Source organism: Hyposmocoma kahamanoa, unplaced genomic scaffold, assembly GCF_003589595.1.
Source record: "Hyposmocoma kahamanoa isolate Upper Pololo Valley unplaced genomic scaffold, ASM358959v1 86, whole genome shotgun sequence".
Classification (NCBI taxonomy): Eukaryota; Metazoa; Arthropoda; class Insecta; order Lepidoptera; family Cosmopterigidae; genus Hyposmocoma; species Hyposmocoma kahamanoa.
Genome location: NW_020654289.1, coordinates 8,498,115 through 8,514,681, shown reverse-complemented (window position 1 = coordinate 8,514,681; position 16,567 = coordinate 8,498,115). Strand labels below are relative to the sequence as shown.

At 37.1% G+C, this 16,567-nt stretch overlaps 1 protein-coding gene across 5 annotated transcripts in view; it reads left to right on the top strand.

The window, feature by feature from the left end:
* Positions 1-16,567, top strand: part of LOC113234837 (histone-lysine N-methyltransferase ash1) — a 57,517-nt gene that overhangs the window by 27,230 nt on the left and 13,720 nt on the right. For all 5 annotated transcript variants that reach the window (XM_026470346.1, XM_026470348.1, XM_026470349.1 and 2 more), the window contains 4 exons: positions 10,221-10,403; positions 10,481-10,616; positions 10,705-11,708; positions 13,188-16,546. In XM_026470346.1, the coding sequence (XP_026326131.1) occupies positions 10,221-10,403; positions 10,481-10,616; positions 10,705-11,708; positions 13,188-16,546 (4,682 nt within the window). The remainder of the gene's footprint in view (positions 1-10,220; positions 10,404-10,480; positions 10,617-10,704; positions 11,709-13,187; positions 16,547-16,567) is intronic.

Genomic DNA, 16,567 nt, shown 5'->3' with positions numbered 1-16,567 from the left:
TTGTTATAGGCTTAAGCCAAGTACTTTTATCGATGTGTAAATGCGGAATAAGCCCAATTTAATAATTGATAGTAATCAAGACCTTTTAGATCAAATAATCCCAATCCCTTTATTCCAGTATCAGCTTGTAATTTCCTTTTAAAATGTTCTTTATTGTCGGGCACTTAACTGCCCGTAATTTTGGTTTGTACATTTTGCGTGGGTTCCTTGTTGAATTATATAGGAGAATCTGAGTGTACAGCAAATTACTCTTATTTACTCAGCGGTTAACTCGCGTTGATTTTCCATTGACACTTGTTGCACGTCAGTTGCAATTTGCAAAGGCTAAAGTTGAAAATTGAATAAATAGTGACCTCATATACGTCTCTCTCTGATCGTCATAATTTTAAAGCGTTTAGTTATATGATAAAAATATCGTTTATAATGTATTTGATCCTGAGCCTTGTCAGAGTTTTTACCCTGCCTTTATGATTAAACGGACTAAAACATTAAATTTATATTATTAGTCCGTTTATTATACGTAATAATAATCCGTTTATACGAGTCATCTACACACACATTAACATCTACATCTTAAGTCTATGCTTAAGATGTTAATGTGTATATATAGGCTCTATGGCCCGTCACTATAGAAAGCTTTTAATATACCTATCCCCATACCTCGTAGATTCTCATGAAACAAGTAGTTTATTTTTTAAGATACAAAGGATGGAAATGCTGACAGCTTTTTTTGACATTTACAGGCTACACGCCTATTCATAACAGTTGCAGTGCCAATCAGAGTTTTAAATCGCACAGATCTGAGGGGCACTGCCACTGCACCAGTCACCCTGAGTCATAAGTTGACAAGTCCCATGTGCCTGTAATTTCACCAGCACCCTTACTCTTCAAAACCGGAACACAGTAATGACATTACTGCTTGGGGGCAGAAATAGGTAAGGTGGCAGTACTAACCTGGATGAACTTTATCAGGGTTTCCCCTTTGTATATCTATGCCAATGCGTTGTGCAACGTAGCTGCAAGCTGTATAGTCTCCCGGGCATTTCAATTTTTTATATCATTTTATGGAAAGAAAGAGATCCCACGGACCCCTAGGTTTTAAAAAAAATTTTGCATTAATAATACAGATTCAAAATAACTGCAATCCCAAGACGTCACGAACAAAACAATCTGTATTTCTGAATCTTGTGATTTACCTACCTAAGTTCGATGTAATATTAAAACGTTGTGTCCCGAAAAACACACCGCGAACATCATCATCATCATTTGGCGTTAGTCTCTTACAAAATGTTTACTTTAGTTTAGATAGTATATATGGTGTTGTGGTGAGAAAAAAAAATCTGTAATTTATGTATTAATAATGTTTAAGAACGTGTCAATGGAAACGCGTCCTTTGCATCTGGTAGTCCTTTTGTCCTTGCATCGACTTATTTTATTTTTTGGGCCTGTCTGCAATGCTCTTCGTTGACATGACGCGTATTTGCATATACCCTTGACTCGTCGGATGCCTTGTCAGATGTAACCGCATTGTTCGTGCCTTGATGGGATCATAATGTCGATATCGCGTTTTTTGTGAATCTGCCACAATATTTACTAAACGTTGAAATTAAAATTGTTAATCGTGATAATTCTGATAATATAGTCGCTCTCCGTATTATTCAGCTTTTAAAAGCAAATTTCCACCAATAGTCGTATACCTTTTTATATATGAACGGAACCCATGTTAAAATAAAATTAGTACGAAATATGAAAGATATGAATTACTAAACCGAAAATAAATCGTTTTAAAGATTTGTCTAATGGTAGTTACGACATTTAGAAGGGAGAGGGAGCCGGTATATATTTAGATAATTGTAACTCAGAATTTTTTGCATTTTATGTGTTTTTAAATCATTTATGTGAAGTTACCCACCAAGTAGCCATAAACCACAAAAAATAGAAGCAGACAATGAGCTTCGCACATTCGACAATCGAGGTGAGTGAACCTTCCTACGCGAGCATAGTCGATAGTTTTTGTTGATCCTCGCTCCACACTACGCAAAAACGGCTTTAAATAATTTACCGTCTAAAGCTTGTCTAAGATAGCTGTTTGATCTCAATGTACCATTAGAAGCAATCTAATAGGATAAATGACTGAACAGATATACACTTATCGACTCTATCAGTTAAATCCGTAACTTAATACGTTGAGTAATTAATATTAATTTATCAGAAAAACTGAAATGTATGTATATTAAATGTCGTGATTAATAAGGTTAAATTATAGTAATTTCATTATGAGTACTTGTTACTACTTGCTATGAAGTAATAGTAACTGAGATCAAGTTACGGTATGCAATGGTTAGGTTGGATCCATTGAGTCGTGATTGTTGCTATTAACACAACATAATTTGCGGGATTATGAAAGGCGGAAAACTGTATTACGAGCCCTATAAGTAACCCATTGTAGATATTGAGATGTAGAATAATACAAACAGATTACTATGAACGTGACGCTTTCGTAACGAACACTTAAGAATTTAACGCTGTTTAGACTCGTATCAATAACGAATAGAAATATTTTAATTTATAGCGATAAACAGCGATATGTATCATGAATATAAATGAGGGCCGAGACAAAAACGAGATGTGTCTGCGTAGAAATAATAAGAGAATCGACAGCGATCGTCTAGCCACTATCGTCCTTGAGTGCAGAAATCCTTGATGAGTACAATCAACCGCCACCGGATAGTACTTCTCGTTCAGGGCTGCCAATTAATATTTTAACGACTTAGGTGGTTCGAGGAGGCCGTGTAAACTTGTTTGATGGGAACTCTTCATGTAAGCTTTAATAGTTGTTTAAACAACGTTTATTGATAACACTTACATTTTCATGCTGGCGCCAGAAAATCCCCATTTAAACCATTATGGTCGAGGGTAGTAAATTGAAACCAATTAATGTAGCATCCACGTAGTCATTTATAATTTTCAACCCTAAGAAACGCGATGGAGGTGCCAGCATAATGCGAGGACAAAAACTAAAAATTGAAAAGTAAATGGGCGCGAAACGCCTATTAAGCTCTGCGGTCGCGGCAATACTTGCTCTGCAACCACTCCGTATTTGTAAATGTGCGATTAAGCTCACCACGACATGATAAAAAACATATCTTGAACATGTGTGATTATTACTAGACGGCCGTTATGCCATTCGTTCATCTGAATGGTTTTGACTAATTGTTTTGTTTTATGTTTGGGGCGTTTTCGTAATTGCTTGATTAACCAATTTATACTTTTGTCTTTGAATGATCCATATATTGTTTTTTCTTTGTTTGGAAGTAGATTATTATATTATAAATATTTATTATTTTATTATATATTATAAACATAATATGTATAATTTTGTGCTTCTTTAGTTTAGTTGTAGTACCTATAATTTAAATAACAACTTATAAATAGATTATAAACTCCGTTTATTTTAAATGTATTCGTTTTCGCGTACGTATATGGTAACAAGTGCATAATGAAATTACTAATCAAGTAAGCATGTCGCGATTCAGCCGTATCTTAAATTGAATTTAAGTCTAGCCACGACCTGTCAACTTATCGAATATAAATTCTCTTAATAATCGTTACCAATTACGTGAGCGTTCGGCCTCGTACCGCCATCAATCTTGGCGGGAATGGCGCAAAAAGCGGCTGCGGCACGGGATTAAGTTCTTACTGCAGTTGTTTGTAAAGGGGAAAATGAGTCGTCGATAAGGTTGATTATTAGTCCTTCTGGCAGCGCCAGTCGCTCGCCCCGCCGCTCCACCGCCATGAGAAATGCTGGACGTTATGAAACCATCGCTGACAAACTGCGCAAAGGTTTGCGTATATAATAGCTGGCATACAGATAACTGTGTGCGGAAATTCTAAGTCAATATTGCTTTTCGTTTTAAATATACCTCACCTATTGAATGATTTATATCGCATTCTATCAGTAGTAACTCTATATATAATAGGATATCTTTGCAATCTTGTTTAACGGTAACTATTAGAACACAACAATTCGTTTCCCCCCGTTCCATTGTTCTCGATTTGATTTAATTTCTGCTGTATTCTGTTTCCTGTTGAGGATGTCTAAATGCTGGGGCAACTTAACTTGTCATTGTCTATCTTTGCATTAATTTAATAACAATTAGCAACTTCCCCTATGAGTGTATTTGATTATCGGAATGACCTTTCTCCTGCCCTTCCGCGCGGTAACCTGACACCGCCTGCCTCAGAGGCTTGGCGCGCGATTGTCTGTCGCAGTCAAGTTCACGGCCTCCGCGCTCCGGCGCTAATACCCACGTTATTTATGTATTTACTCTTTAAATTTACTTTCCACAAGTTGTGGACAAATAAAACAAATCATCCGCAGAATCCGCAACTTCTCTTGTTACAATCCGTCGGTATTCAAAATTAAAAAAGGAATTGAAAATCAATGTTTTGTTTTTCATTTAAACAAACATTGATTTTTTTTAGTATATTAAAGTTGCTATGATGTGATGTGTTAAGACAACAAACGATATTATAATGGATGTAGCTCTCACAAATGTTGAAATGATTCAATCGCGTTCAAGTCAATAAGGTGCTCTCTAAGTTCTATTCTTCATAGAACAATTTGAGATGGGCCTCAATACACGATCATTCCACTCGTTATTGTTCTCGACATTTGGCGCAGGTCGTCGACCCGCTAAGTCAACTGTTTACCGACAACGATGGCGAAAATAGATTTCGGCTACAGATTGTTTTGGTCTTAACATTGTATAAATGTCAAAATAATTTGTATCTGTTGCGTCTTTTGCTTGTTGTTTTATATCCCATTAAGTGAAACAGAATCATTTGTGTTCGATACAATTAAAAAGCTAACTGCAATCCAAACGAATGGTTAATTATTTGTCTTGTTTGTTTTAAAGAGAATAACAAACTTACTCTTTTTCCATCTTTCAATTCAATATTTGATTACAGATTTTTATTGTGGCAGTTTTATGAGTTCACTAGTATTTGACCAAAAAGAACCATTGTACAAAAAGTATTACCGTTATCGTCTATTTGTAATGTCTCACATCTACATGCGTCGAAATGTTCTGATATAAGTTGAACGGCCACTGTGATCGCTTCACAAAAAGTTGTTTACCAGTTCGGCGCACCTTACCTAGCCTCCTCGTTCGAATTTTACACAAAGTTAATTATAATCTAGTGAGTGGTTTATCATCATTATTATTTGCCTCACCATGAAGTGCTTAACTTTCATACCTCCTTTCGTGTTGCAGTGAGCACTTTAGCTCAACGTGTCATCAATTAAATAACCATAGAACATAGGGTACTGTAGTTAATTTCACAGATGTACTTGTACGCTATTTGTCATAGATGGTTATGATCTATTTAGATACGTTAATTTTTGAAGTCGTAACCTAGGGGTTAACGTCGGTTTGTTTGCAATTCGCTGTCAAGTATAAATCTCGTCAGATCACGAGGTCGCTAATGTGATATTCGTGTCGGCGCCGACTCAGATACATACCGTTATCCTATTGTTAATTCAAATGCACAGAGCTTTCATATTTGCCCAGATTGAGTCTTGATTCTAATATTGAGACCAAATTTTCACAGATCACAGAAATTGGGCTCCAGAATTATGGTTTCTGAAAGATAACATTACAGAACATTCTTCGACTGCCATTATATTTACACTGAAAAAGAAAATTATTTTGTTCGTAAAAAGTAGTGATAGACAATACTAATACGAGAAAATTTATAAAATTGAACAAAATCCAGACTATTTAAAATAATAAGAGATTTCCATATTAATTGTTACTTTATGAACAATACGACGTTCGGTAACTTTCATTCGATAATTGTTTTCTGAATAACGTTTTTTAGCTTTGCCGGTCGACAAGTTCGAGTAATCGTACGGGTGTCACGTCAGTTCGGGTCGATATCGAATACGACAGTTGACGTTCGATTCGGGTGTTGTGAGTATAATCTCAGTACAGAATACCAAAAAAAACCGACCTCAAAAGCACGTGGAATTACATATAATTACCAAGATTTATTGAAATCGGTTACCGGAAAGTGCGCAAACCCGGATTCATCCCCTAGTTCGCCACTATACGGGACCTGACATAGGAGATAATAAAAATCTGTTTTCACTACTCAAAGTATATTGAGAGAGAAAAATGCCTTGAATTGGAGAATAGCAAAATTAACCATTAAAATAATTGCTCCTTATAAAAAAATGAATCTTCATGCGTGAACAGCCACCCTTAGAGGTGGATAATTTTCTTCAAAATTAAATGGGACCACTATGGAGGTACTCTCTTTCCAACAAAAAAATAATCGTGAAAATCAGTTCACAAATACCGGAGTTATCGTAATAAAAATCGTAACATACATACAAAAAGAAAAATAAAACGGTCGACTTCCTCCTTTTTTGAAGTCGGTTAAAAGAGCAAAAATAGTCTGTCTGTTCTTGCTAGTCGTCTCACAAAGTCAGAAATTAATTACGGGGACGTATAAGCTCCTATAATAAGATATCTGTCGATAACTACGACGCTTGGCGACGCGCGTCGACGTTCGCATTAGTGTGTCTGGATCAGTGTGGTCGTCGTCTGAACCCTCACCAGAGAACAAATAAATAATGAGAACGGACACTCTCCGCCCCTCCCTAGCTTTAGATACCGCATCACGCCCCGCACATTGACGGTCACATTGACTGAACGAGTACAAGGCTGTCGGCGAACCGCTTTCGCGCTAATACGGCTTTGACGTTTCAATATAGTTTTCATTTAGTCATTACAAAATTTGTATGTTAATATATAACATCATTTTACGTTACTATCTTAAATGGTCGTGAATTGTGCGGATAACGAGAGGAGTTTCTTTCGTTTTTTGAAAGATGAAACGAAGTAAGTAAAAAAACTTATATCTGAGACTTATTCAGTTATTGTTTTCTTTAGTGTAGATTTATTATATCAATATAATAAGCCGCCATAACTTCGTGAGCTAGACAAGGGTTCTAGAATTTTCAATTTGTATTGCCGATAAATATTACGTAGTGAATATACCTACCTAATTATTAACTAGGTAATGATAAAGTTGAACACGCAATTTCAAATACTTTGGTTACCTTAGTTAAAGGTACCTGTCCAAAATATTACATTTTAAGTGCTTTTAATATATTTTTTAAACAAATCTTCAATATTATACTAGTTAGTAAATTAATAAAAAATATAATATTATATCGATATAAATACGTAATGAACATGCGTAATTATAAGGATTCTATAATACAATTATAGATAACAGATTCGCGTTAGAATTTTCGCTATGTTGCCTCTGACCTGACGACGTAACGTAATAGTAAGAGCAAGTGATGGGTAGGTAACCCTGCCACTTCACGCACACATTCGCGCGTGTGCAGATAGCGCCTTGCTGTATGTAGTAGTAGTAGGTAAATAATTTTCGACTGTTGTATGGAGTGTCCGGAGTGTGACCTCACTGCGCTGAAGTGACGCGCGACGACGCGCGTAGCCACTCGACGACGCGCGTAGCCGCTCGACTGCATCCAAGCGTAGACGCGCGTCCGTTTCCATATTTGCATAACACAAATTTGTACCCTAATAATGGGAAAATAGAGATGAATATACTATAGGCGAAAGACATGACGCGTCGCGAAGCTTCGACTCTGTGCCAGTGTGAGTTAAGCCTTAAAACTTTATGCCGTGTGCGATAAGAACGACCCAAAAAGAAAAAAAAACAAAAAGTCCCAAAGTGTCGATCTTGACTGTACTGGATGACAAAAGTCCATGGAAATGATTGCTAAAAATTTTTCAAATATGAGAGTAGTGTTAAATTAGTTTCATAATTCAACTGTTTACCTATGAAACTAATTTTGAATCGTGAATATTTATGTTTTTGCTTGAAACTTAACTAATTTCAATTATGTTCTGTGTCATTGACGCGATATGACGAGGCGGAGTGTTGGAGTGTTGCATTTATAATACAACAATCATACGCGAACATTGTTATTTTTGGACACAGTACAATCAACGTCCTTCATCCTCAAATTGCTTGTTATTACTTGTTATTCTGCTTAAAATTTCAGGGAAATCAAACATAACACTGATAAATGTTTATACTTCTACGGTCGTGTTTGCAGAATTTTTCGTCAGTAGATAGACCGCAGGGATTTTCCTTTCCTTATTGAATTTTTCAACAGGTACCTAAATTGTAAATAATATTGCAATCGTAACCGAAACGCACTACTTATTTCTGATAATATTGTTTCCATATTTTTCTATTATATTATTATATTAAAAACTTTATAGAAAGCAGAATAAAAATATACGATCGGTACTATGTTATAAAATGTAAGTAATCAACGTATGGTATTAAGGGAGAGCAATAAAAAGTTTAATGTACCTGCTGTATGTATTGACTGTGGGGTTGTTTCCGCGGTGTTTGATATGCGACCCGTGATAACACTGGTGGCCACGCGACACCTTTTTCAACCCCTTCTGGTGAGGGTTGCTCGCCCTTTTGCCTTATTGATTAGCAGTCTCGGAAATCAACTTAATGGTAAACAGAACACACCCGTCAACTCATTACTGCCTCACACACTCACCTACACTCGTAATAACCGCTCATTCAATTATGTTTATCATTTTACAATATAAATAGAATCTATAAGAATAGACTATAGACATATACATGTGCTACTTACTTATAATAAAGTTTACTGCCGTACAACGACTTTCTAAGCTTGTCTTTAGGGCTATGTTTCTTGTAATTGCCTTGGGCTTTTAAGTATAACAACACAAATACTACACAACTAATAAGTGCGATTGTATCTATTCAATTGTGAAAGGTACGTTCAGTCACCAATTTGAACCAACGAGGCAACAGTATTTGATGTAGATAAGCCATTCTCCTCATAATAAGTAAACCATGCTAAAGCTATATCGAAGTTACACCCAGCATTCGATTCAGAGCAGGCATGTTCTAATTCCTTGCCTTTCATTGTGCTATCGAGTCGTGAGCTGTGCATTCAGTTTTGAAAAGGCACACAGGGAATGGAATTACAGGCTTACATGCTCTATTTACATTCCATGGGCCCGTTTTAGTCAGCAACCTATTTCACTTCGGCACATGTCAGATTTGGCGCCTTTGATTGATCCGGTATGCAAATGTCTTGACCATTTCAGATAAGATAAACCATTTATTTGAATAAGCATTTTAGACGGTCGTTTCAAGCTAACCACTTCTGTTATACATTTTTTAGGTATTGCAAAATATTTTCAACATGTTATACTTGCACGCAGAAATAAGAAACGTTTTTTTCTTCCAGTTATGTTCGTGCATTGAAATTTGTGTCGCACCCAAGTGCCAGTGCTTGGTGACCTCTGAGTCACATGCTAGTTAAGTGTGCAACTGTACGATCGAATGGTTGTTTGAGTGTGCAGAACATTGCGGTCAGTGAGGGATTCGGTTGCAACACCGGCTGTCGGTTGCGCCAAATCAATTCTAGTGCTAATGGCACCTCTCTCTGTAGAACTTCTCGTACTGTGCAATTGCTGCCCCCTTGATCGATTATGGAAAATATGTTTTGCTAATTTAGTTTTATGCGAAATTCATTCAAACAGTACACGTCGTAGGAACCGTGGATGTGTACTTATGACATTCAGTTGTATAGTTTGATGTTCATTTATACGTATGGGCTGATTGTTAGCATGTCGATTATGCAATAGGGTAGGTTCAGGTGCAAACTTAAATGAATAGCTTATATATCATAATCTAACCGCGGTTGCGGTTTATAAAATTAGGCGTCTGATGAAATAACCGCTAACCCACACTGTCCATTAGTTAAACGTTAAGGACCTAGTTTGTTTTGGAATGTGACTTACATATGTGCCTAGATTTTTGTTTAACGTGGAGTGAAAATAAGTCCAGTTGTTAATGTGCTAATGAGATCATGCGTAACATCCTGATTTATCTATCGTTCAGCTTGCTTGAGGCGTATGCTGACTCACATGTAACGAGCTATGACGTAACATGAGAACTATATGTTATTTTCTAAGGTTGCGTATTTTGATCTAAGGAATAAGACGGCGCTTAGGCGAACGTAGAACGTATAGTAGGAAAAGCACATTGGTAGGGGGAATCACGATCTGCCCAGTATAAATAAGTACTCTAAACTGATGATAAAATGTTTGTTGCAGTTCGCGTCCCCGACCGCGGAAAGTGTGGCTTGTGGCAGCAGTACGTCGTCGTCGACCTCCTCGTCGTCGTCCTCATCCTCGTCTTCGTCCTCCTCCTCGTCAGATTCTGACTCCGCTGATGCTGCGGGCTCTGCACATCCTGAAGACTCTAACGCTGCACTCGCGGCTGCTTGCCCGCTACAGGTATAAGTTTATACCCCAACGAATGATATTATGTAATTTATACAAGTCTACATCGCTAACCAAAATATATCGTCTAGGTCATCGACGATGCAGACCTCGCGGAACTATTTCCAGAACAGACATCGAACGCGCCGGCGCAGCAACCCAATTTTTCGGCCTTCGCCGTGCACAGCGCTTCGCCCGACAACGATGATAAATCCATCGCTGATAACGGTGAGTTTTAGTTGTTTACTATTTTATTTCATATTAGTAGCTGTCTTTTTTAAGATTTCATCATAATTGCAGTTTTGTTTATTCGTAGGTGACGGATCTAGCAGTGAGATGGAAATTACTCCTCAGCTAGTCTCGGCGGCAATTCAAAGGGCTACAGCTGATTCGTCATCGTCCGAAAACGAGTGCTCCAATTCTGATGCCGGCCATCAGAATACTACTCATTACGCTTCCAGTTTATTACAACAGTTCGTTGCTCAAACTCAATTACTGAGTAGCACAGCTCCGATAACGCCCATCACACCCGCTGCCTTGCCGTGCGGACTCAATCCGCCAATAGATGGAGTAGGAGCGATAAGCGATTGCGTTCTTGGTCAGATTAATAATTTACCAGAAATAACGCCCATCGCTCCGAACTTCTTGAATGCTGCCCAACACCTGAGTCCGCAACAATCTGAAGAGATTTCACTTATTAACAAAGACCTTGAAGAAATAAATGCGACTGAATCTGTTGGCATATCAATACCTAATCCGCCAAGTTTAGAAGATTGTGTTGATAATAACGATTTTATGAGTCTGGACATAACCCAGGGGTCATCTGAAATTGGAAGTGCTAGTGATATATTGAAAGGGTCTCTTTTGGGTACTGACATGAATAATCTAAGTCAACTCGACAGCAATAAATTTGATACAGTCAGTACTAATTCCGTAGAATCTCAAGAAGACGTTAAAAATATTGTTGTGGAATCTAGAAGGAAAAGAGGACGGCCACGCAAAATTAGAGTACCAAATGAAAACAAGGAATCTCGAAAAGTAGATAAATCTGCTGTAAATGCGATAAATGACTTTCATAATGCTAATGACCCACCTAACGTGTCTCCTGATTCTGGTATTTTATCAAATCACAATTCACCCACACACTCTCCTCTTCGACGTCACGACGTAGAAGATCCTCATAATAGAATAGATAGGAAGTCAATTCAGAAAGAAAACAATACTAGAGAAAGAAGAAATATGAGATCGAAATCCAAGAGCCGCAATAAAGCACACAATAGATCGGATTCAAGTGACTGCGACTACCAAAGGAAAACTATAGAAAACGAAATTAAACAAATAAAGACTGAAGCACCCTCTCCAGTTCCATTAAAACAGGAGCAGAATAAGTTTGAAAAAACAAAGAAAAATGATCACAAGCTAGATATTGCTGCTTTAGATAGAATGCTATATGCTACTGATAGAGTACTTTACCCTCCTAGAAAGAAAGTGGGTCGTAAGCCACAAAATAAAGCAAAGTCAACAAAAAGCACCCCTAAGACGTTGAAAGACAAAAATCAATATGATTCTGCTGATAGTGACGAAGAATCTATACCATCAAATAGATCAGTTCTCTCCGGTGTATATGCTAAACGAAAAGAACTCAATAGTAAACTTGCCAACTTGTCTAATAGCAAAAAGAGTAACAAGTCATTTACTAATGCTTGGCGAGACCATCAGAGTGAAAATGAGGCAGCTGCGGATGATCCTCTTGACCCTACTTGGAAACAAATCGACCTCAACCCTAAATACAAAGATATTCTGTCGGGATACAAGAGTGATCATGAATTTAAACCATACAAAAGCTGCAGTAGACTGATCGAGTCCGGTTACAAAAGTGATTATGGCTGCAGATCTGGATACAAGAGCGATTATTATCGCTCCGGCTACAAAACTGATCATAGATCAGGTTATAAAAGTGATAAGTCAGGGTATAAAACAGATTATAGTGTCAGAAGTATGAGAAGACGGACAAGAAAACTAAAGAAAACAAGATCAGTAAGAGATCGATCTTATTACAAGAATCAAAAACATTTTGTTTCAGACCAAGAGATATTATTGTTATCAAACAAAACGTTTAGTTGTTTGAATTTAGGCAATGGTTCAAGTGATTCAGAATGTGAAAGCTACTTGCGAAAACCCAATGCTAGTCCAAAGTATGTAAGCGTCTGCGCAAAGTATCCGATACCATCAAAATACGCCTTTGGTTTTTCAAAACTTAATAAAAAACCAGTACTCAGAGTAAACCCTTCTGATCCTTTTGCACCAGGACCAGTGTTCAGTGGACTACAACGGCCGATAATGACTTACAACATATTCAAATTGAACCACAATAACAATAATACCTTAGTAAAATCACCCACAAAAGTGAGTTACATTGGAAAAACATTGCCACCTTTGAAACCTACTTTCACTCACAAATTTGGTTCTTCGCCGATTACTTCACTTGTAAAAATACCTGGATCAAAACGAGATAGCAAATATTTTTCCAGAAATTCGTCCCCCAAGAACCGTAGATCAAAAACGAATCGAAATACAAAGAACGAAGTTATACCCAAACCACTACCAAGTATTTTCGAAAAGGCCAAAAATACTTATATCCCAAATAAATCACTTTCAAGAAATGTATTTCTAAATGTTAAGAAACCACATATAAAACCATCCTATCACATAAAAAAACATAGAAGAACTGTAGTACTTGCGCCACCCAAAATTAATTTAAAACCCGTGGAAAGGCCTTCTCGTGTAGTTGTCAAAACTGAAAACAAACATCATAGGCACAGAAGTAAACGAAGACATAGATCACGCTCAGCCTCGCGATGTCGAGATACAAAAACTGTAGATTTAATTGATCAGAAATTTACTCAAGACATGGATAATCTCATCTCTAATTTTATTAAACTTTGTCAAATTGCACCAAAACTTATACCCACGGCACCACAAACTCAACAGAAAAGCACAGAAAAACCAGTGGTCGAACCAAAAAGTGAACCTGCTCTTACTAAAGTGATGAAGAGGGGATCCAAAAAACGTAAAACGTCGGATAATCCAGAAATTGCTACTCCGACTTCTAAACGGAGACATAAGAAACAACTAGCAGAATCTCAAAACAAAGGTGGTAAAGATACAAACGAACATAAATTGCCACTGAAAAAGAGACATTATCACATAAATTCTTCCACGAGCAATTCATTGAGCCTGAGTTTGGTAACATCAGAATTTGATGATAACTCTAAAAATGGTACTAGTCCTGAAAAATTTTTGTGTACAGAAACCGATTGCATGGGCGAAATACAGAATAATATTTCAGAGGAATTTTCGAAACCTAAGGCTTACGAAAAGAATAAGAAAGGCAACGAAAATTCCAAGAACGCAGCTCAGCTTAGTACTCCAGAAGATAAATGTTCATATCCCGATATGACCAAGCCGTCAAAATCAAGCGCTAATGATACGGACGTTTTACAAATAAAAATGAATGAAACAAATGTGACTACACCAACTAAGAATTATTCGCCAAATTCTCTTACAACGATTGACGATGAGTTGTCCATAAAAAAACCCGGAGTCGATCAATCTGAACTATCAAAGAAAATATATGAAACATCCGAGAAGCTAAAAGCTGTGCATAAAATGGTTCACGATTTAGAAAAATCTTTACCAAAGTCCAAAGATGAAGTTAAACCTGAATCCTCAAAACTAGAAACTTTAAGAATGTCCTCACCAAGATCCGAAACAAAACAATCGCCAACTAGAAATCCTGCTCCAATTGTAACACCCAAGAAACGACACCGTCTTGAGGCTGACAAAGTTACTTCAAGTTTAGATCAAGTCGTACAATCTTTATCAAAAAAATTATCAGAAGAAAAATCGTGTCCTACTCCCGCTAAAGATGTAAATCAAAATAACTTTAAAGATGACATCAAAGAACCTGAACAATCTGAACCTAATCTACAAAATAATGATGCAACAAATAATGCTACACCAATAGACCCTTTAAAAAGTATGTCAGCTCGAACTTTATACAAAAGCTTTATTCCGCCAGCGCAAAAGTCTGAGATAATGACGCGCAAGAAAAATAGACTGGAAGGCCTGACTAGTAATCTCGTTTCAAAAATAAATCCAAGTGCGGCAACTAAAGTTTTGGATACTCTTTTGAACAATAACATTCGAAAATCAATAGAATCTCGAATCCTGGAAAAGGAGAAGAACAATACAGAGTCTTCAAATAATAAGTCTGGTGAAGATAAACCGAAGCACAAGGACGTTTCTCAAGTTAGTACAAGAGCTACTGTTATCAAGTCACCAGTTTCAAAAGGCAAGGTATTAGAAATAAAGAAATCTAAAACCGAACCTGTTGTAACTCAAACCGTAGTGGTAAATGTAGATAAACCTACAGGAATATTTGAACCATCTATTGATTTGGAAGACCAAATACCCAAATCATCAATTTGTGTCAGTAGTGCATTGGCTGATTCTAATAAACCCAAGAGTAAAGGTAAAGCTAATGATAAAGTTGCAAATGATTTATTGATTCTTATTGACACTGAATCAGAAATCCCATTGCCATTAATATCAGAAACACCTGAGCCAATAGTCAGGCCAAAAAGAGGAGAATCAATAGCTTCTGTTATATCTGATAAAATTCAAGGAACTGTTGGTGGACATAACTTACGACAACCGAAAAGAAATTTAAGTAAAGAGAGAGAAAATGAAAGTGACGAAACCACAGATAGGAAAAAGAAAAAGATATCCAGCCCTGCTATTATAAGAGAAAGTAAACTTGTCTTACCAACGAAGATGCTGATTCCAAAAGTTCATGCAGAAAGACTAGCCATTACTGATCCTACTAAGAAAATTAACATTGGCAATAAGAAAGCTGACTTTAATATTTCTAAAGTTACTAGGAATACTGCGGAGGCATCGAAAAAGAAAACTAGGAGAAGAAAAGCCATTAACAGGACTGGTTTTCCTAGCGTCAAAAAGAAGAAAAAGAAGATAGAACCTAGCCTGAACTTAACCTCTGACGGTCATTTCACTTCGGAAGATACAGATAATAATTCTGCATTTGAACGGGTACCTAAAGACGGTGAAGCAATGAGCAGCTTCTTGGAAAGGACTACAAGTAAGAAACCTGAATTGAAAGTGGTCTTAAATAAAGATGAATGTCCTAAACACGGCCGATTAACAGTGGTTGCTCTTGAAAAACTCCAAGGTAAGGATATTCCTTCTGATAACAATAAAACTGTACCATCTGCAGCTACACATGACAAAAAGAATGCAAATTCGTCTATTTTACGAGCTCCTGCTTTGCAACTTAAGCAGCATAAACCCGAAAAAGAAGGAAAGAGTCATGTTAACAAATGGGAAGTCCTTAGCGAAACAGACAGTATTCCTTCTTTGGGCAGTTCGCTTGGTAACGATCCCGAAGACAGCATCCCCTTAAGTTTATTGAACGTGAAAGCCGATAGGCCCCGTAGTCGAATAGACAATTTGGATAGACTGAAACGCAAAACTAGAGCAATATCGCCTTCGCAAGAAATCGAAGAAATTTTGTCAAAGAGAAAGAATGTTGAGAAGACAAATAAAACTGCCTTGAGACCTAAATCTAGTCTGGCGGTATTATGTCCTTCAGAAAGAAGACTTACTAGAAGTTCTGATGTCAATGATGATGTGAAAGCTAAGTCTAAGAATTTTGAAAATAAAAAGCCATTAGAAGTAGAAAAACCAGGTAAACCTGCTAGTGTAGTCACTCGAAGAAAATCAAGAGTATATCAAGCAAAAAAGGCTCGCGAAGTGCAGTCAAGCTCTCGAGAAAGTTCACTGGACACAATTGCCAGTCGGAGACTTGGTTACAAATCTAGGGAACCTTCTATTGATAATCTCAAAGATCACGATGAGAATGATCCATTACCGTTGAATGAGAAGGAAATCGACTTTGAAAAAAGTATTGATGTTTTGTCGAAGAGCATTATTTGCAAGAAACGTGTGGCGTCGTCCCGAGATGAAAGCCCGGCTAGTAGTATTGACAACAGGGAGAAACCCGTTGTTTCAAAGAGAAATCCACGGCTGCGGAAGAAATTTTTGGTTGCTGGTCTATTCTCCGACTACTACAAAGAAGAGTGAGTATCTCCTATAGGGAA